Source organism: Chroicocephalus ridibundus, chromosome 2, assembly GCF_963924245.1.
Source record: "Chroicocephalus ridibundus chromosome 2, bChrRid1.1, whole genome shotgun sequence".
In the NCBI taxonomy this organism is placed as follows: Eukaryota; Metazoa; Chordata; class Aves; order Charadriiformes; family Laridae; genus Chroicocephalus; species Chroicocephalus ridibundus.
Window position 1 is genome coordinate 122,642,252 of NC_086285.1, and position 22,735 is coordinate 122,664,986.

Genomic DNA, 22,735 nt, shown 5'->3' on the forward strand with positions numbered 1-22,735 from the left:
ACTGATTTTCAAAACCGCTGCTGCTCAGCAGCTTGCAAAAACATAGGCCTGGCTGTTTGGTGCCAGACCAGGCTAATTTTTCACTTCTATGTACTTTGGCCTCAGTTTCAGAGCAATATTCTCACATAAAACAACAGTGAAATATTCACGAGGAGAAGCTACCGCAGTGTACCTGCTTGTCACGAATCACAACCGCTTCAGAGCAGCAGTTTACCATTTATTAGTGTTCACACTCAGTCTACTACTCAGCAACTCAATTTTACAAGTGAATGTTAGCGAATTAGCTAGCAGGTTTCAGTGGATGAACACAGAGTCTCTGGCAGCCAAACCAACTGCCTACCCTTTTTTGAATTGGATTTAATTTTGAATTACTCAGTCAGTAATGAAAGAGCTTTTTACCCTCACCTTAGAGCTGTCAGCTTTCTAGAAAGCAACATATAGTCAGAGTATTTGGTACAGGCCTCCCAGCTCAGCTGTGATCGCTGGAAGAACTATTATAATCAGAGACATGTAATCAGCTCTGCACTTCATCCCGGTAAATGATGTGATTGTTTTCGCTGAATGTCTTTCTTACTGTTTTAGTTGCCGTTAACAATTGAAATGGCACCTCGTCATAAGGGCACCCTGGTCATGAGGTTTGCCAAAGACTGAACTGGGTAAAGCTGTGGCTTAGGTGAGTGCTTGTCATTTTTATAAAGATTTTCTAAACTCTTAGCCTGAGAGCTGATCTCTGTTCAACAAGTGCCACCCCTTTTCCCATTCAAGACCGGCCCCGATAGCTGTTATTCGCTGCCTGGGAAAGGACCTGCAACGTTTCAGCTGCAGGTAAGTCTTTCTCATAGTTCACTAATATAAATTTAGTGAAAAAAATGTTGACAAGTAGAGTAAACTGCCCACTCGAAAGGTGTCGAGCTGAGTCTTGACTCAAGTAACTTAAGACAAGCGGATCTGGATCGGTAGAGTCCTTTCAGGGCTTGGTGGCATCTAATGCCTGGTGATTTCCTTCATTGTATTGTGTGATTCACACTGTATTACCATAACAATGACATCCTCTTATTGGTGGGGAGCAATAGAAGGCTAATAAGAAATCAGTATCCCTGTTAGTATTCTCATTTTCCCCTACAGAAGAAAAGAAGAAAGTGGCCTTTTATAGTGAGTAGGATGGGCAGATGGCCCTTTTTAAGCAATGAAAATTAATTTTCACTTTTTTACATCAAAAAAAATGTACCATCTAGGATGATGTACAGAGTGACAGCTAATAACCGCATTTCTCTCTCAATTTCTTGACAATGGAATTCTCTTTCAAGTGCTAAAATACCGGTACAAAGTCCTAGTGGCAGCAGTATAGGAAACTGTGCCACTGGAAGGTTTTCTGAAATACTACTGAAACATACCCAAACTGCCCACCGTAACTCAGTGATCGCATTTCACAAAGATTTTCCACCAAATTTTCAGCCCAATAGTATAGGGAATGGAACGACCAGCCAAAAAGCCATTGGGAATGAGAGCTTTTGTATAGCATCATAGAGTAATCATAACAGCATACTCCTGTGCATACTGTAGTAACGGGTCAAGATATTGATACCTCTGGGGTGCCATCCAGAGGGACCTTGACAGGCTGGAGAAGTGGGCCAAAGCTCATGAAGTTCAACAAGGGCAACTGCAAGGTCCTGCATCTGGGCTGGGGCAACCCCCAAATCAGCGCAGACTGGGGGATGAACAGATTGAGAGCAGAGAAGGACTTGGGGATACTGGTGGTGAGAAATTTGACAAGAGCCAGCAACGTGCAATCGCAGCCCAGAAAGCCAACCGCATCCTGGGCTGCATCAAAAGCAGCGTGGCAAGCAGGTCGAGGGAGGTGATTCTACCCCTCTACTCTGCTCTGGTGGGACCCCACCTGGAGTACTGCATCCAGCTCTGGAGTCCTCAGCACAGGAAAGACATGGACCCATTGGAGTGGGTCCAGAGGAGGGCCACAAAAATGATCAGAGCACCTCTCCTATGAGGACAGGCCAAGAGAGTTGGGGTTGTTCAGCCTGGAGAAGACAAGGCTCCAGGGAGACCTTAATGCAGCCTTGCAACATATAAGAGAGGCAGAAAGAGACTTTTTAACCAGGGTCTGTAGTGACGGGGCAAGAGGCAATGGTTTTAAACTGAAAGAGGGTAAATTTAGATTGGATTTAAGGAAAAAAAATTTTATGATGCAGTTGGTGAGACAGTAGAAGAGGTTGTCCAGGGAAGTTGTGGATGCCCCACCTTTGGAAGTGTTCAGGGCTAGGCTGGATGGGGCTCTGAGCAACCTGGTCTAGCGAAAGATGTTCCCACTCATGGCAGGGCGGGTTGAACTAGATGATCTTTGAGGGTCCCTTCCAACTCAAACCATTCTATGATTCTACCAGATATAAAAGATTTGGTGTTCAAACCACTAAGCTTTAGTTAATAACCATGTGGTAGTTTTCTAATTGCAAGTGATTTCAAGCCCTTCATCAGCAATGTTTGCAAGGTAATGGAGTGCCACAAGACTTGGCAAGGAGAATAGATGTGGTGTGCCACCTTCTTTGACACCCTTGTCCAAATAAAAGGGGTGACCTCCACGGTGAGGATTTCCCCACACAGCAGAAGAAATCTGGACTCCATACACTGCAAACAATCACTATTAACAATATTTTTTTTAAAAGGAGCAAACATATGATTTTGTAATTTAGCACTGAGTTTATTAAAGTTTTCCAAATGTGGACCTCAAATGTATGCTGGATATTAGAGGTTTATATTAAAGCTATAATTTTATTTTTTGGTTTTACTTTATAGTTCATTGTTTGCATTGAAAAGAAAAAACATAAGATTGGACAAAGACATTAAAAAAATGTAGGCTATGCCTCTAATTATTAGAGAACATATCTGCAAGTTAAGCATCCCTTGTAGCTTGTAATTTTCAAATATCGGGGGCAGCAAGTGAACGCTGATAAGGGGGCCTGCTGGCGAGGGCAGTAAGGGCTTTTCTCAGCTCGAAGCCATATCTCCACAGAGCAAATCCTTCCCTCCCTGCTACAGAATATGAGAGGAAATAAATAGGTCAAGCTTGTGGTGCTAAAGCACTCAGAGTTTGCAACTACAAATAAAATTAATTTGAAACAGTTCAACAGAGACATGTTTGAAAAATTAATAATACTTATCCTTGCTATTTTTCCGTTTTTTTAGCACTTTTCCTGCTGTGTTTCACTGGGTTAAGACTGAGTGTAAAAACCAAACCAGCACCAAGAACTGATTAGCAACCCTACAATAACAAAACAGCAGCCTTGCAGGAAAAAATTACCTGATTCAAGTTTCCAAGGGAGCATTAGGAAGAACTTAGCAAAATTATTTTCTAGAAAACCTTGAAAATTCGGCAACACTGTTTCTTTTTAATTACCTACTGTGATCTACTCCCCTGTTGCCCAGACTCTGAGGGAAAATGAGGACAATCCTACCTATGTGCGATTGGTAGACTGGATCCTTCTCCCAGCTCTCCTTACACCATAATTTAATAGTTGGCTTACCACAGCAAAGGTGTACTTACAAAACAAATTATATATATATAGTCACAATAATTAGAACTCTTTTCCATTGTGTTTCCAGACATTATTAGAAAAGGGAACAAAAAAATTTGCATAAAATACCTTTCTCCACACTTGGAGAAATTGACTGAATTAGGTGGCACGACATAGACTTTCCATTCATGAAGCAGTTATTAATTTTACAGCCTTTCCAGCTCTTTTGTGCTCCTTTTTTTTTCAGTGGTGAAAAAGAGATTTAAGCAGGTTATTTGGGTTGGAGTATATGAAAAAAACATTTCTGCACCCTCTCCTCCAACATCTGATCCAGTCCAGAGGACAGCTTAGCAGAAAGAGAGAGTCCTATTTTTGGACTTCACGTATTTCACTTGGCACATCTGGAGTGTGGTTGCTTTACTGGGGCAGGACGTTGGAATGGAGTCAGCAGACCTGGCTCAGGCTTTCACAGATGGCATGGCCTCAAGCAACTCATTTTTTTCAAACCATATAACATCATCCTTGGCAACAGAACGTGGGGGGAATTGGGGTGGGGTATGTCCCCAAAGTCACTGTTGCTCAGGGACCGGCTGGGTATTGGTCTGCTGGTGGGAGGTGGTGATGCTTTTGCATCAATTTTTCTTTTTTCATTCTTCACTTATTAAACTTGACCCACTTTTTATTCTCACTTTTGCCCGTCCGATTCTCTCCCTGTGCCACTGTGGGGAGTGAGCAAGTGACAGGGTGGGGGCTTCTCTGCCAGCCAGGGACAACCCACCGCAGCCTCAAACTGCTGTAGGCCATGGACATGCCTTTAGAGAGCACTGCTATATGCTTACTCTATTCTTCCATCCTGCTGTATCTGTTTTATTTAGTATCAGTGACAGAATAAAAGGCTGTGAAGAATTGCTCTTGTCCAGTACAGCCATTTTATATTACCATAGAAGCATAAAATCATTTACGTTGGAAAAAACCTTTAAGATTATCAAGTCCAACCGTTAAAAAAAGTATTCTTACATACTTAGTCCAGCAACTATCTGCGTGGTATGGCTTGATTTTTGTCATTATTTCACAATTCTTTTTCATGTACTGGTAACTGTTTTTCAATAGTAGTTAGAGTCAGGGGTAGGTCCTGACTACAGGATCTATTGAGATCAGCTTCTCTTTATATAGAAAAATGTGCATCGTCCTTACAAATGCCTCACAAGCCACTCAAAGCCAAATTCAGAGGAGCTTTAACAAATTTATGGGAAGTTTTTAATACAATGCTAGGAACATGAGAGAAATGAAATTGTTCCTTTTTTCAATGGAGTTTTACCAACAAAACTTACCTCCACTTAAACTGTATTCGACAGGAACTCAGGTCATTACAGCAAGAAGATACAATCCCTTCAGTATAACTCTGTTTTCCAATTAGATTTACAGCTATGGTCACGTACACGTTCATCTGCTTTTCCTCATTCAGAAAATTCATTCTCCATACAAGGGTGGGCAGCTTTTGAACTGTCAAATACTTGCTTACCTCTGAATTGTCTTTCTGTAGCTGTTGATACTCATCATGGCTGATATGGTGGCGTTCTCCTTCGATGACAGGCAGCAAGGTGCTAATCTGGATAAAAAATTTTGACTCCAGGTCTCTTTTTGTGTGTTCTGACTCCAGTTTTCCAGCTGACATCGAAAGCAGTAAACAAATGTGGTTACGTGTTAAACTGGTCAGATTGTCTGCTCCCACAACCTAAGGTTGCATCTAAAGCTCTTACTCACAGTTGTAAATGAAAATGAAACCTATCCTGGAATTCAAGGAGAGAAGAGAAAAGAATGGATAAGTTACTTGTCTTCCCAGTGTGGATGTAAGCCTAAAGAGACTCAACCCACTGAGACCACAGTCATGTTTGGTACTTAACCCTGGATGGGAATTTAGGGATATTATACGACATTCTCCCACCATCCGTCCCTTTCCGTCAACGCCCTGAAGACTCAAGGAAACTCTAGGAAACTCTCAAGGAAACTCCAGGATAGTTGGGAAGACGTGAGGCGGTCTCAAGGACCTGCCCATCTGCACTACTGAAGTTCTGTAGTGAGACATCCATGAGCTTGAAGTAATAGTTTAATGGAGGTAATTGATATAAGGACAACACTTTTCTGAAGGCAGCCTTACCCTAACAGCAATAATTAGGCTGGGGTGATCAGGCATTGATTACAGAAGATACGGATAAGAGAAAGAAATAACTCTGCAGTTATTTCTGGATACCTGACTCAGTCTATAGTTGGAGCAAGATCTTCTCCACTTGCACTTCCTTAGGAGGTTGAAAGCAGGCAGAGAGTAGGTGGCTCTGACACCTATACTGCATCCAAGAGGGCAAATCTAATTGTGTTGCTTGGATCTAGATTTGCACACACAGAAGTGAACTGAGATTTATGACCTCTCCTTCACAGGATGGGTCTGAATTTCAGTACCCTCTTCAAAGAAGAGGAAGTTAAAACTATAGTTAAATCTCTGATTGTTCCAAAGAAGACTTGAAAAAAGCCAGTACTTAGAGGTGGAAACAGCTATAAGGACCCCATCAGTCTGCTGGAATTTGGCACAGATAAACCACTTGAGGACTGAAAACTAAGCATCTGTACGAGCCTTTAGAGAAGAACATCAACCCTCCTACAACTGAAGAAGGCCCTAAATATTTCAGAGAAGGCAGCCAGAAGAAGAGGATGTGTGTGCTGTGGAAGACATCCCTGGAGAACTATCAAAGTAGGCTGGGGGTGGAGCAGGTAAAAGGAGAGACTAGCCATAGGCCTTGAAGGTCATATGGTGGCCCCCAGCTTTCCTACTTCTCCCTCAAGAGAAGGAGCAATTAGGGGAGAGGAAAGAGGAGTCAGAGAGTAGAACACTGAAGTAAATCTCTTACCTCCTCATCCTCTAGCCTCTTGTCCTAATCTGGATTTAGCAAGACAGGTGCCCAGCTAAGAAGCATTCCCGGCTGGCAAACAGCATCTTAGACAAACTGCTGGCTGCTGCTTAGTTGACAGTTCGAGGCACACTGCCCTGCACAACAGGAGTAAGGAAACTTTGAAACCTAGGCAGAGCTGTCACTCTTCTCCTCTGTGGAAAACCTATGCCAGAGCTTTTCTTTGGATGAGGCCAAGATAGTGACCTGGCACAAGGTATCTGCTTCATCCCTTCCTGGCACGCAAGAGACAGAAGCAGCTGTAGATGTTTTAAAGTTGAAGAGACAGAAAGGCACTTGGTTCCTAACCAACTTTTGAATGCCTGGTGAGACAAAAGCCGAGGAAACCACACATCTACGGTAGAGACAAGCTATAGGCTTTCACGGGCATGGTGAGAAGATGTTGAAAGCAAATGCATCTCTCAAGTGATGGGTAGCAACTAGTAAGAATTTGCAACAATGTTCTCATATCCAAGACCAAGTGCCTTTAAAAAGATATCCAATAAATTTTTAAGAATAAACGTAGCATGGCAAAATGGTGTTGCCTCCAGCCAACTTAAAATTATAAAATACTAGTGACTCAGATCTCATGATTTATGGACCACCCGCTTCTGCTCTTATTGAGGACATTCTTCATTAATACAAAGATCCAGCCAGATCAGCCTACTGGGTTTACTCGATAATTTTGAGAAAAGAGGTTTGGGTGTCTGCATGAACTGGACTGGAAGGCCCTTTTTGCTGTTCAAAGACAATAATATTTATAGCTTTAAATGCTCTGTCAATTTAAATGTTATAATGTTTCACAATCATGTATTTAAACACAGAAATCTGTTTATTTACCCAAACAAAACAGAGGAAATGATTCCAGCCCTCAGGTTTTGAATTCTCATTTAAATATGTGAACATCAGTCCACAACTTAGAGATGTTTGTGTATCTATGTACCTCCAAAATACTCATATTTCATAGGCTTTTTCACATTAATATTCACCAACAGTATCACAAAAGTTCTTTTTCTTTTACATAACTGTAAGCAACAGTAATTCTAGAAACACTAGAGAAAAAAAAGCATAGCAATGTCCACAGTTACAAGAAAAAGTGCACATTACTTGGTCACAATCACAGTCATTACTTGGAAAACTATATGTAACAAGTAGATATAAAATATCACTGATGCCTTAAACTCATTGTCAAAAACGGAATTACATAAAATTTTGTACATGAAATAAGGCAAATTTAGGAATGCACAAGAAACTTGTTATTCAACAAAAGCTAAACAACAGAACAGATAGTACAGTAAGCATAAACTAAAGTACTTTTTTCTATATACTTAAAAATAAGCCTGCCGTAGTGCACAAAGAAAACACCATTAATGTGTAATCAATATTATAAAATAAGAAATAGAGGGGTTGGGAAGAGTGGGGGAGGGGAAAGAAGAGTTTTATTATAGTTGCAGCTGCATCCATTTACAGTTTTGTACAGGTTTTAGCTAGGCCTGGGAATTATACAAATCATACCAGAAGTGTCAATGACCTTCCTCCGTAAGAATTTTGTTTAAATTAAGGAAAACAAAATAAATACACACAAGAGTGCAAATTTTCAGATTGTCACTTGCAACCTCTTAACATTCATCATCTACATCCAATCACAACTAGAGGGACTTTTATAGGACAGCAGCAGTGATCATGGAGTTAGATGAGTTCACCGTTAGAAATCGATTTATCTTTTTTTTTTTTTTCTCAATGATATGTCTTTTTTAAAAAACCCTCAACTCTTTATTAATTGCTAGTAAAGCTGCAATATATTACAGAATGGAGTTGAGAATGGTATGAATGCAGGAAATGCATGCTTCCTTCGGAAGGTATTCCATAGATGACAATTTACAGTACAGGGGGGAAGAATTATCCAGCATCAAGAGTTACTCGTTGTAGAAAGAATATGAAGTTGGGTAGAAGGGCACAGTCGGGGGTTCAAGAGAGGAAGGGGGGACTTACAATAGCTCCTCAAAACATTTTCAGGACCAGTGAAAAAGTTTACCAAAGTAAAAATGAAAAATCTTGAATGAAAACAAAAATCTTTTGTTTTGTTTTTTATAAAAATTACATTTTTTTAAAATACAAGATCCTTTTAATTGCAATTGTGCCCTGTAGCAACAGGACATTTGGCAACGTCTTGCCATATACTGCAGCTTTAAGTCCAATGAGTCAGTATCACATTCCACTAATATTGCACTTGGATCTTGAACCATGTTTTTTTTAAAACCGTCACAGCATCTTCTGTTTCCTCCACTTGTTAGAACGAGTTAATTTCTAGCCACTTTTTCGATATTTATGCTGACACACTAAAACAAAAGCAATAGGCTGGACACAGTAAAGTACCTCGGAAATACCGGAGGTCAAAGTTCACTTGAAGCACCTTAACACATCACTTTATGGATCAAGAACAGTGTGGCGTTATGGTAATTAACTCTCCTAAAAAGACTGTGCAGTAACTGAAGTGTGTGCTCTGGGAAATCAAAATGTCATTAGTGGAAACTCTGAGATAAGACCAGGCCAGTGTGAAGGTCACATGACTCAGTTCTGCTGCAAAATAAGGTTTTCCAGTTCATCTGCAGAACGCAATAAAAATGCGGCTGATTCTCGGTACCCTGCCACAAGCTGCCTCACTGCGTTTATTTCAGTTGGACTCAGCTGGGGTCTAGAGCTTGAACTACTGGAGGATCCGGAGCTGGTTGCTAACTGCCTCTTCATACTGAGATCTGTTGGACCTGCAGATAAGAGAGAGGAAAAGAAAAGAAGCTTCAGATCCGCTGCCAGAGATGTTTCACAGGTTTGAAGCTACAAATGCAGAGTAGCACAATCTGCTCTCAGCTGCGTGCCAGTGAGAAGCAGCAGAAACAAGCCATAACTGTTCAGTTACCAGTTGCCTTGACAGGTACCGCAGGGATTTATATTTATATATGACAGACACCCTTTAAGTTCTACTTGTGTAACGTGAGGGGCGAGTCCACTGCCAGCAGAAAACTACCCTCTGGGGGTTATCCCAACACTCCAACACTGCCCTAGGATCTGACGCCGGTGAGAAAGCAGAAGGCTCGTCTCCTGTGCCTCCCCCACCTCCAGCTGCCATCGTAGCCTTCATGGCAATCTGCACACTTGCAGTTTTTATCACAGCATACCAAACTTATGCTCTCTAGATACCTATTTTCCTGTTTTATGCTTCAATCAGCATGCGGCCAGATTGCGAATCCCTTACGGACGTAGATAAATGGTCATTCACTCGACCAGGCCTGACACCATGTGATCACTTACATAAATAGCTGCTCATGAATGAGATTAGGCTGGTGACAATCTGGCTGCTCCAGCGAGGAGTACGCGATCATCTGTGGGGGCTGCACACAGCTGGCAAGATATCGCGAGGATCTTGTAAGGCCTGAACACTGACAAGAGAATCTGCAGCAATCAACATGTTGCAGTGGCAGCTTATACCAGCACGCTTAGCACTTTTCATCAAAGAATATCCTCAAGACCACGCATGCTGCACGCAGAAGACAGCACTCCTGAGGGCAGTCTGCAGGTTACCATGACCGGCAAAACCATCTGCCATCGTGAAGTTTGGCTTCGTGTGGAATTTCCCTGGTCTTTTGACTACAGTTATTAATCAGCTAAGATATACGGTGCTCTGATGAGATGTTTGCGTTTTCCACTTAATACATTTTTTCTTCCTGGAGTGTAAATTTGGACAGGTAGAATTGGACTGAGGACTTTTTTAAATGCGGAAGGATACAGATGGCAAGCATACCTATCAGGCAGTTTATTGTGTGGAAATCTGGGAAAATACTGCTCATACATTTTGACAGTGTAGCATATCTATACCTCTGGCAGGCAGAAGATCAGACTAGCCTGATGTTTATCTTCATACTCTCCTGGAAACTGGGATCAAGCTATGCAAGGCAATGTATCTTGCTTTCCTATGAGAAAGATGTCACTTTTCAATTTCATCCGGACAATGTATGTCAATGCCAAGGCTGAGAAAGCCTTGGCTCACTGGATGGACCTTGCTTCCTAAAAAGACTGCAATAATTTTAAAATTTAGCATATTCAACTGGAGGGTACAGAACACACCACCTCATACTCCAGAGGTTCTCCTAAATAGTCCCACCAGAATCCCAAGATTCAAAACCAGACTCACTACCTTAAGCACTAACGGAAAGAGATGTACTGATTTCCAGAAGCTGAATATCTTGTCATAAACCTTACTGATTTTAGTTTCTTTTATGTTTATGCAGAGATACAGCTGAAACCACAAAGAATGTGGAGATGGCCACGTCCCCATACTCACTGAAGTTAATGAAAATCTCCTCTTGAGTGAATGACAGCAGAGCTGGGACTACGAAAAGAAACTACTCAAACAGAAAGGGTCCTATTAGTTCTTGTTTCCTACTATGCAACTAGCATGAACAGCACTTAGCCTTACAACTGTATTACACCGGCATAAATGAACTGACTTTTAAATGACTTCCAGTGTGCAAAGGATAAATAAAAGGACAATTAGCTCAGTGAATTTGTTTCAGTGTGACCGCACACTGCAGGGAAACGATCACGGTGTGAAGAAGCTCAGAGGGTATTTCTAAGTAAAACCTTAACCCAGCACAGAGGAGAAGGGTATACAAATCATAAAGCCAGCTGGATTGAATGGTTGTAAGAAGCCATTAAAGACTTCTATATTTATTGAGGCAATAGTGAAAAAGCTACCACTGACATATTGAGGGCATTGTGCTCCATATGAACCTACTTTAACTTTTATGTTCTCTCCTTGACTCTCATTCATGTCACAGCCAAAAACACACACAATAGATGGCAGAACAGAGCTTCTGCTGCAGAGCACGTCTTTTTCTGAAACAAAAACGAAGGGCTTTTCTCATTGGTAATGCAGATTTTTAAGTGATTGAATAGGATATTAAGTTTATTTCACTTATAGGCAGAAAATATATAGAAATGCGCTTGCTTACATCTCTGAGGTTTTTCTTTACAAAAATTGATGACATAAAGTAAAAGCACCGTTCTGAAAGGAAAACTAGGAGAAGACCTGATGTCCAGCATGCATAAATCAGTGCAACTCCTCACAAGTCTATAGGGTCACAGTGATTTACACAAACTGAAGATCTGGCCCTGTATTCCTAGATGTCTGGATTAACTGTCACGAGGAAAGTTCTTTAACTCTTCAGGATGTGTATCTTTGAAGGTACTGGAAATCAAGTTTTGTGCAAGTGCAAATCCGCATTCTGCATATACAAGGAACCATCAGGACCCAGTCCCTCTCCCATCCTTCGTGGTCTGGGAGACTTCTGTTGTATACAGATTTCTTGTATCCAAAGGAAAAAAAAAGGAGAAATCTCAGATTTTAACTTACCCCAGCTACTTCAAACTACTTGATTATTGTTTTTATTTCTATATACTAGGAAAATAGGATTTTACTTCAGTCCCCAACTTCTGCCGTGTACTTAACAAGTCATGGTGCTGTCCTCCTTCCCCTTTAAGAAAAGCCTTCTGAGCAAAAAAGCAAAGAAATCTACACACAGAAAAGTGTTCATGGCTCTGGTTTCAGGAGAGTGAGTACACCCGTGCCTTTTCAGGAAGGGAAGCTGCACGTGCTGGCAGAGAGCTGAAGAGAAAGAGAACAAGCCATGCTTGATGTGGGGATAGGGATTCAGTTCTTCTTTTAATTGTGGAATGTGACCCCTACACACCACCTCCAAAGATTGCCTGTGACAGCCCAAGCTTTAGATCCGGGAGAATACCTCACTCAGATTACCCCCAGGATGTATTATACCGGTCTCAGCTTTTAATAGCTGTGATAGAAACTCACTGGCAGTATTACTGATTCTTAAGGTTGTCCAGGCTGCTATATGCTAAAAATGCTATAACTTATCTGTTGCTGCATCAGTCACACCTGGTCATTCACAAAATAGGGAATAAATACATCTTATAGTGTAGATTTTTCCTGTGTAATTTTGTGCAAAACAGCTATTGAAACATGGGAATCTAAATCTTATTAATAAATATCCACCACACTTCTTTAACCAGACAAATAATTCTCAAATATTCTGAAGGCTTAAAATAACTGGTTAAGGTAGACACTTCATGTACCTCTATCTCGACTAAATCTGGAGAAAGCTGAACAGCTTCACAACCACTTTTTTAATAACTGTTGTGATAGTTATTAAATAGAACTATTTCCTTAACGTACTTAACATTATTTGTTAAGCTGCCAGTCTTCACAGGAACAAGGAAGTGTATCCTTATACAGAGAGAAATCTGCATATTTTTGCAATGAATTTTGCAGTGTCAGGTTCCTCCAAGGTGACACTGCACATTTTAGCATACCGATTCCCACACTGGAGTACTTCAGGACAATTAAAAATCTTGTCTGAAAATATTGTCATGTTCCACAATGTCTTGACAGTGTGCAAGCAAAGATTAAGCATGTATCACAGAGATGAAGACAGGCTACTTATTTTTAATTATTTATTTCTCTTAGTCCATACCATTATAACTCATAATTGTCACCTCCCATGTTTTTATAACAGCACAACATTCTCTTAAGCAGCGGGTTACACAAATTGCTGAGAAATATCCTTTCTTTTATACTCTTTGAGAAGACTGAAGTACTGCTCATCTGCCTCTTGCCAAGGACACCTGATTGACACTTTAACAGGAAAACATTTTCATTTTACCACCTCAGTCCAGTTACATAGACCTAATTACCCCCGTGAGGTGAAACTGTTCTTGTTGGAACCACAGCAAGCTGAATATGAGAATTCTGAAAACCCACTCTTCATGTGCTAGGCAAGCATTTATCAAATTAGCTGCTAGGAATATCTGCCATTAAATACATTGCTGGACAAACGGCTTTTCTGTAAAGATTTAAATGGAAGTAGTTGTTGCCTCATGCACTACTCATTAGCAACATGATTTATATCAAATTCTGAAATATGGGTCAGACGTAGATGTGCTGTTACTGATTGCTTAGACACTATCCACTGTCGGCAAAAATCCCTTAAGGATTGTATGCAGTCACTGGGTAGCGACCAATCTTATAATTAACAACTACTGAAAGAATAATAAATGTGTCAATGACTCTCAAAATGGTTGTCACTATTGTAGATAATAATTTAGAATAACAAAAATAATTTTTAAAAGCTATACGTTCTTAAGCATCTGTGCTTCTACATTTTCATTAATAGTTAAGCAACCTCTTTCATCAGTGAAGATGTAAAAAGCAGTGGCACTTATTTATAAAAAAATACATTTGCCCATGCTTTGAAATCTCTCTTGTGTATCTCTTCTATTGCACCTATTCTCCTCTCCCCCTTTTTTCCCCATGAACGGCTTTAGAAATGAGTATGTACTAGATTCTCATATACTCCAACAAAACCAAATAGAAACAACTATCATTTTTTTTTTATTTTTCCAAATCAGATGTATTTATTATTGGAAGAATGTTTAATTGTGATATTATGCACCTGTCAATGTTTCTTTTCCTCCTGCCTTCAAACACGGAGCAGATGTGCCTAAAACTATAGCTTCAAGAGACAGGAGATCTCAGTTTAAGAAAACAGGGACTAATGAATTGGACCTTTTAAGCTCCTTTCTCTCTTCTACACCTTTCCCTCTGGAAAACATTCCTTCAGCTAGTTTAGACATCAGAAAAAACTGCTGTGTTGCCTGAGGAAACAGACGTGAAAACACAGAAATGCCTATAGTCACTGAACATCACGCATTTTCAACAATTGGCAAACACCCTGGTTTGTGATGAAATGATTACGTGATATCCTCTAGTAATGTCTCCTGTCCACCACAGGAGATTCATTATGTGACATACACCTGTCTTGCCTTAATGGCTGTCTCCTGAGCTTTGTGCAAAGGTAGAAAAGTAGGATACTGCCGAATATATCCACAGACATTCCATCTCCTTTCCTATGGTGGGAGCAGACTAATACTTCCATATGCCATGTATCTGATAATTTGAAGAGGAGGAGGAAGCGGGGAGAGGAATGTGGGAATGATCTTAACATAGAATTCAGCCAGCACTTCCCTGCGAGAAATCCCCACCTTTGCCACAACATAGGTCAAACCATTTAACTTCTCTCAACTCCACATTTTGCCTTTTTAAACGGGACTAAACACGCTCTCCAGGTTCCTAACTCTATCACTCTTGTTCCGTGCCTCTTCATGCCCCAGGCTCCAGCTGTGTTAGAGGCAAGCTGTTTTGCCTTTCCTCTCTCTCTCCACTTTGATGTCATCAAGGTAGCACTGAGAACACAGAAGACTGTGCAAGAGCGGAGGCATAAAGAAGAGCTGGAGAGAGCAACCACAGCAAAAATCCCATTCAATCCCTACATTATAGCCAGCCATGCTGCGGGTAACCCAGTCAGCACTTTCAGAATTAGCTGCACACTGGATGATCTCAGCTGGACTTTTTCTTTTTTTTTTTTCCTTCTTTATTGTCAAGAAGCCTCTACTGATCATGCAAATGCCAAGATTTTACAGAAAGTTACAACTTCACCAAATGCGAGGGTGCAGAAATGAGGCACCCTCCCTGCTGTCACATGCAAAAGTGGACAAGAGTGCTTGGCCCACCTCTCCCTGCCCCAGAGCACCATGGCCATGGACATGGGGCTCAGCAGCATCAGCTCCAGGAGCTTCCCCCAGCTATCCTGTCACCTTCAGCAGGGCTGCACCACCTGAAGGACCAGGAGGCAGAGAGACCAGGAAGGCTGATCTGAAGGTAAGAGGACTGGCTAAAGCGGGGAACGGCCAGGAGAGCGCAGCCCTTCTGGGCATCCGGAAGGGAGCAGCAGGGAGAGGTGAGAGGTGTGGTGGGATTCCAGCAGCTCCAGGCTGGACTGCAGGGCCATTGGTCATGGCCCGCCCATGGGACAGGAGGCTGACAGAGAAGCCTGCCAGGGCTCAGGATTTGCTTGTGGTGTGAATGTATTCAGATTCGGCAGGAGGACTCACCTGAGCTGGAAGGGGACTGGACGTTTGTGGTGCCTGGGATGCAGTGCTGAGTTGCGGCTGTGGTGGAGGTAGGCTGCAGATCTGTGTAGAAAAACAGAGACATAACAGCTCTTTTCTCTTACCATGACACGAGGGGATGTCCTGCATTGCCAGTTTGCCATCGAGTCTGAAACACCCCCCCATTTTACACACACAAAGTGAAATGACTGACATTTCTGCCTAGAAAACCAGGCAATGATGCAGAAGAAATAGCCCCAACATACCCCCAAGAAACCCAGCAATGGCAGCAGAAATACTCTCCACACTTCTTAGGCCAACTGGACTTCAGGAAATGAAGTGGCTGTGGAGAGCAAAGCTCTGACAAACCCTCCCTGGCTTCAGAGAGTGCTGTCAGCTGACAGTCGTCGGGAGAGGGCAGACACCAACCCACTGGACAGATATATGTGGGGAGATGGGGCGATCCCACTCTCTCAGGAGAGGCTCAGGCAGCATGCAGGGACTTCAATAGCTTCTGGCATCAGCAAGAGATTTTGCTCCCAACAGAGCAGCCTGTCGCCTGTCCTCAGCCTCCTGCGCTCAAGCTGGGAGTTCCTCCAAGCTTGGCCCAGGTGTGATGCAGTTGGGCCAGCTGAAGCCTTTGTGTCTGCCTAGGAGCTGGCAAGCAATTTTGTTTACACCCACTGGGCTACCCCACCTTGGAGACTCCCCAATCAGTTTTATAGCAGAAACTGCATTAGCCTTAAAAAAGAGAGCCATGGAAATCCACCCTTCTCAAAGAGCAGCTCTCCTTTAACATCTAGAAGAATCAAGGGCAACATGCCCAAAGGCTTCTCCCCAGCCCATGTACAAGCTGACAGAGGCTCTGTCAACCCCCAGATTGCTTGGTGATGGTGTGAAGCTTTCCAGCTGAGCTGGCTTGACCTACAGGCTTTAAAAGCAGGGGAAGAGACCTTGGTGCTGTAAGCCCAAGCCTTGTCCTGCTGTGCTTTTTTCCTGCCCACAATAAAGGAGGGGGTCACTGTACAAGCTGTTGTGTTCTGCTTGCTTGTATTGAGCAGTTGCACGAAGGCTTGCCCCATACAGTTGTGCAAGGAGCTAATTATGATTCTGCAATTAGCCATGTGGAAGGACAGGCTGAGGAGGGAAGCACTGCAACAGCAGGCACAGATAGGTCCCTGAGCCAGAGCCACCGAACAGTTGGGTGAGCAGATAGTGAAGTCTGTAAGATGGGAGCAAAGTAGGGATGAACTTTATAGGGGAGGAAATAGCCAAATTAAATGAGTCACAGCATACAAAATACATGCATCAGTTGGACCTACCAGATAGGAGAGCTAATTGAACATAGTCATTATATTATTACGGGGGAAGGTCCAGAAACAGGTATTTAAGCAGTGAGTTTTAGCTAGCTTTTGCAACTTCTCATTTTTTCCTGTTTTAGCAGATAGAAAAAAACAGATTGTATTTGTTTATACACACATCCTGACTGAGGTGTATATTTATTTTTACACCAGGAGAACATTTGTAAATGTGACAAGAACATATGATGGGTTACTAAATTGAAAAGGAAATGCATTCTTAAATTACTTCTTTAGGTCCTGAAAACAATTTGCAAGCAAATATCCTGTTCTCCCAGGAGGGAACTCATTAACCATCGTTAACAGCCTTGCACATGTTTAGAATGAGAGTCCTTGAAACAGAATAACAATCGCAAACTGTCCTGTGAGGTCTGTCAGGAGGGCAATGGGTACCCCTCTCAGCTGCAAGTCCATCCACTCCTCTTAGTCTACAAATGAAAAAGCAAATATCCATGGGCTTATCAGAGAGGACTGACAGATCCCGAAGAACTGGTCTCCAAGTCCTCCCATTTCTCCTGTAGGGAAACCAGCTAATGCAGCCAGAGCGCTTTATCCCCAGTAGCCAAGAGATAATTAGGTTGGCTACTGATTGCTTTTGTGTCATTGAAACTAAGAAACTGGTGGAGTTGCCTTTCCACAACTTTCCTGAAATGGCAGGTGGGTCACAAATCAGCAGCCAGCTAGATTGTTAACATCAGCAACTGGTTTCCAAGTGCTGGCGCACAGACTTTCAGTTCGTGGAGCTTATGTGCTTTGGAACCTGTAGGATCCCTGTGGAGAAGATGGACACCTTTGGACAGACAGCTTTGCACAATGCTCCAAACTATGCACAAGAATCTGGGAGCAGTGCAATGGTTTACTAGTCTTCCAAACTAAGAGGACATACAGACAAAATTTTCCAGTGCAAGTAGGGAAAGGCAAGGAAGAAGAAATGTTTGAGCATATGTTAGTATGCAAACTGTAAGCATCCACTGGTCCCTTCGCCCCAGCGATGCTACACAGGGAAAAGCAGTGCACCGCACAGTTCCCTGGCTGCGTTAGCTGTGCAGCACCTGGTAGTTCCTGAATAACCACCTTTTGTCCTGAAAAACCCATCTTGAGCTTTAATTGTGAAAAAACACTGGAGTCTTCTACGTTAAAGGTACAAAGAAAATGTTGCTTCTAATCAGAAAGCAATACTAATTTATGATGTTGAATTGTGCCTCATTTTATCAAATTGCACGCTGAAGTGACGTACTTTTGCCTAAATCCCATAATTCACTGAAAAATGGGAGTTATAAAGATGTATCCTATTACAAGAGGTTTGTAGCAAAGAACAAGCACACAAAACAGTTGTGATTCCTCACAATTTAAGATTATGTAAACCAGGACAATTCTGATGGCTTCTGTTGGCAAATAACACATGGGGAATTTAATCCTACTCTTACTTGGGTGAAAGAGCAAATGCCAACTGTTTTCAGTGGGAACTGGCTCGGATCTTCTGGCTCCAGTGTAAGAGAGTCTTGTACATTTTCCCAACAAACCAGATTTCCACAGCCTGTCTTACTGTTATGAAAATATTTGATCAAAGATCATATTCAGTACCTCAGATGTGTCTTTCATCCATATGGAAACAATTGTAATCATCATTCACTCTCTTTAAGTCAAAGACTTGACAACTAAAATATTATCTTTTTAAAGCCTTTTGAAAACTTAATGCAAAGCATTTACAGACCTTTGAGGATTTTTGGGGTGGGGGGTGAAGAAGCATGAAGAAGCAAACGTCACTGAAGGTCACCAGGACACCACATACCAATAATTCCATGCAGGCTGCAGCCCTGATAGCGTTTTAAAAACTGCGTAGTGTGTTGAATATAGAGGCTGTAGCTGAACAATTACCATCTTGCCTAAGTCAGCCCATGTACCTGAAGCAGCACTCTCCTCAGCCAGAGAGGGATCAGCCAGGACAAAACCACAAGGTTTTCTCCATCCTCTGATATTTTTAAAATACCGTTCCTGGAGGCATGAGACCCTCAGGCTTCCAGAGTAATCACTTTTCTCTGACAGACAGACAATACCCTTTTTATCAGAATGGGCAAACCTTTTCCTTCGCTCTGAATTTGTATGAAGTCAATACAGGGGACTATTTCAAACAAATAATACAATTTGCTTACGTTTGTTTGTTACGAAAGGTTGCTAATGCAAGAAGAAAGGAATGTTGTCTAAATAAATGACACCACCGTTGTTTTTTTTTCAGAGGGGCATACAACCTCATGGTGACACATAATTACCTGCATCATTTTTAGTTTAGATTATAGATGGATTTATAAAGATGGGGAGGGACTCTTTATCAGGGAGTGTAGCGACAGGACGAGGGGTAACAGTTTTAAACTGAAAGAGCCCAGATTTACATTAGATATTAGGAAGAAAATTTTTACTGTGAGGCTAGTTAGAACAGGTTGCCCAGGGAAGTTGTGGATGTCCTGTCCCTGGAAGTGTTCAAGGCCAGGCTGGATGGGGCTTTGAGCAGCCTGGTCTAGTGGGAGGTGTCACTGCCCATGGCAGAGGGGTTGGAACTGGATGATCTTTAAGGTCCCTTCCAACCCAAACGATCCTATGATTCTATGATTCTATAGATATGCTGATTTCTCATTTAACACTTGGTATGCCAGATCCCTATCTGCAGTAAATTGAAGTAGCTAGAGAGACCATGCGAGAAATCTAGGTCAATTCATTTGTGTTACAAAATATGGAGTTCAGTGTTTTCAAACTCCAGCCACAAAGATACTAATGGTCTCATTTTGTGATCAGTATAGGAGAGGACAATAATACCAGGGTAGGTCCTCATAAATTCATGCAAATCGACTGAAGATCTAACCTGGCATTATTTTGCTCAGCTTTGTTAGAGACTTCAGGTTCAGTCTTGCCCTATTGTGAATTAGTCCCTTGAAACTGAAAGGAGACGAGCATGCAGTGAGCAAGTATTTTGCTCAGCAGTAGCTGTTTGCGGGATTGTGTTCCTGCTCATTATCTGATAATAGCCTATGGATATTGAACCCCTTGGACTAGCTTTCTGTACAGCAGGGGGAAACGTACACATGAGCACATACACACACAGGCACATTTTGTAAGAAAACTCACCACTGCTAGAAGCATCGTTTAGATTTAGCAGCCCACCTCCGAGCCCTCTGTAACTATGGTAACTGTAGGTCCCATTGCCATTGATGTACAACACCTCCTGTGTGCTGGAAACAGCTGATGTTGAGTAAGTGACCTGGGCTGGCTCCTGTTTGTACTGCTTGTCAGCTGGAGCAGCCTCGTCCTGCAAAAGCAAGGAAAGGTTTTGAATTATTGTTACATTTTGCCTTGCACGAGAGGGTCTTTTCCATTGTTAAGACTCCGCATCTATTGCTTTCAGAAGAGTATAACACATGTTAAACAAGCACAGATGTGTTTCTGATTAACCAAATATCAGCTGAAAAGAAACCATGGAAATAAGCAAGAATACAGGTTTCCTACAAATCTGAGAATATCCATTTATTTGTGCTTCACAAGCCAACCATACTGTTTCTCAAAGGAGAAGATACATCCTCTTACCCTGAATAGCTCACGGTCTCCTGCAAAACCCAACTCTGTCCAGAAATAGCATGGGAGAGGACAGAAAAAAGCCATTACTTTCTGAGTACAGGAGTGTTTCTTCTGAGCCAGAGAATCATACTTTTCTTGCTAAGACAAACCCATACAGAATGCACCAACTACTTCTTTTGCTGTATCAGCCTCAGAAATGACAGAAGGAAGAGAGGAATGGAATAACACAGAATCTCGTATGTTTGCAGAGGGCTGAGTGTCCGTCCACACAAGGGCCAAATGGTAAGGATGCCTCTACAGACGTGACTTGAAAGCATTTACCTGTGTATGAGCAGTGACTGTTTGTACACCATGAATTCTCCTCAGTGTTCCCTGATTGCACCTTGGATGCTTGCATAATATTTAACAGGATTTAGCACAACAGCCCTCCAACTTGCCCCTAAAGGAGATCATGTTTCAGGTGAAAGTGTATTTTTCCCCATCTGCACTTACTGTAGCTACTGCTTAGAGCACCTCACCTTCACTCATGATCACAGAATGCCCCTGTGGCAACTTTAGTAATGACACAGGTGAAAAAGAGAAAAGCATTAAGAGAAGATTTTAGAAGTTGGAAACACGGAAAACGATCAGTGTGTTCACTGCTCAGCCCACCACAGGGAGCTGAGGGCTAGAATTTCAGTTTAAGTCTGCAAACGTATTTGAACTTCTTCTTTGTTTCCTTTAACTTGTAGACTTTTTTTGTGGGCCTGATTTTACACTCTTATCTGATGAAAACATATTTCAGTGATTGCAAATAAATTGTATCTATGGAAGATCAGTATTTAAAAAAAATAGAGGTGAGAATGTTTGCAGACCTTTTCAGCGTAGTTAACTGAAAAATGATCTGTTAGAATTATCTCCCCTTTGTGTAAAATGTTGTCCGTTTTATGCCTCTCTCTTCTGCAGAACCATTTTACAGTTGCTAAATACACCAAACTTATTAAGAATGCGATAAAATACCTCAAACCTTTTTCACAATGTTTACTTAAAAATAAGAATGTATATACCAGCACAGAGGGGTCAAATAGTTCAAACAGAGTGCAGTCTCTGTGTTGAAGCAAAAAGGGTTCTGAAGCAGCTTTCCTGCCTGCATTAGGTGCAGTTGTCGGTTCCACCTCTCAAATAAGACACTACCAACTTTTCTGACATGAAGATATCCCTCTCTCATAGATATTTATTGGTGAAAGAGACTTGGGCACAACTGAGATGACTCGGGAGAAGGAATATATATTATTAACAGAAATTTTAATATTTAATACAGAACACTGAACCATCAGATAATTAATTCCATAAACAATCAGAATAAGGCCTCTTGGGCACTAATATGAGCTGAGGCAAAGCTCTGCCTTTTTAAGAGAATTGGCCAAACTGGTCCCCTATGCATTTTCTTAAGTAATAATAGACTTAAACAAAGAGCCAAAATTGCAATGTATTTTTGCCAGGAATTCAACTTTAATATCATTTACCTTTTATCTCCAAAGGTCATTGCTGTCTCTTACAAAGGAAAATGTATTATTTTCTATGAGAAAATATTCATGAGTTATACAGTAAGGTTCTGTCTTGGCAGCAAAGCTTAAATCATCATCCAGACCTTTAACACTCTCAAGGCTGAGATGTTCTGGATCCTTATGTCTAAAACTAGATGATACTTCCTGCCATGGGCTCACTTAGAGCCTCATTTTATTTTCACAAAGAGCAGTAAGGGATCTTCTGCGAATTTATCAAGGAGTGGACTGTGCTCAAGGGGTGCAGCTCTTGCTCAAGGGGACTAACTTCTACAGCTGAGCAGATCTCAGGGCCTGTCTCCTTATCCTGACTGACTGGAACCCACAAGTTTGCTGTCCCTGAACGTACATATCCTTCAGAGCCCCTCAAGTCAGTGCACTGAAAACCTAACAGTGAGTTTCTTGCAGAGCTGATGCACTGAGCCTCTAGCAGAGGACAGCAAGCAGAGCCTGGCTGGAGGGCACAGCGAGGGGGCTTGGTGCACCTTGGTGAGTACCAGCCCACGCGTTAGAGCATGTGGCCAAGAAGTGGGAGACTGAGTTCTGGCTTTTTGTTGCAATACATGGCAAAGAGGCAGAAAATTTGGGATGCAAGGTCTTTGCTGGCTGTGGTGAGGAGGGGACCTGAAGTCAGAGCTGCCATCTCCTAGCAACTAGGCTCAAAGCAAAACTGCAGTGGGAGTCATAGCTGAAGCTGTGCCACTGTGTGGAAAGAAATGCACAATTCATAGGGCTACAGAGATAGCAAACAGAAAGGGAGCATGACTCAGTTCCCTTTC

The 22,735-nt window shown here is 42.0% G+C and overlaps 1 protein-coding gene across 5 annotated transcripts in view; it reads right to left on the reverse strand.

Moving 5' to 3' along the window:
- Positions 1-7,280: 7,280 nt before the first annotated feature.
- The window catches only part of NOL4 (nucleolar protein 4), a 196,057-nt gene continuing 180,602 nt past the window's right edge, over positions 7,281-22,735 (reverse strand). For all 5 annotated transcript variants that reach the window (XM_063326797.1, XM_063326798.1, XM_063326796.1 and 2 more), the window contains 3 exons: positions 19,966-20,146; positions 15,491-15,571; positions 7,281-9,234 (listed from right to left, as the gene is read on the reverse strand). In XM_063326797.1, coding sequence (XP_063182867.1) covers positions 9,041-9,234; positions 15,491-15,571; positions 19,966-20,146 — 456 coding nt within the window. In that variant the 3' untranslated portion in view covers positions 7,281-9,040. The remainder of the gene's footprint in view (positions 9,235-15,490; positions 15,572-19,965; positions 20,147-22,735) is intronic.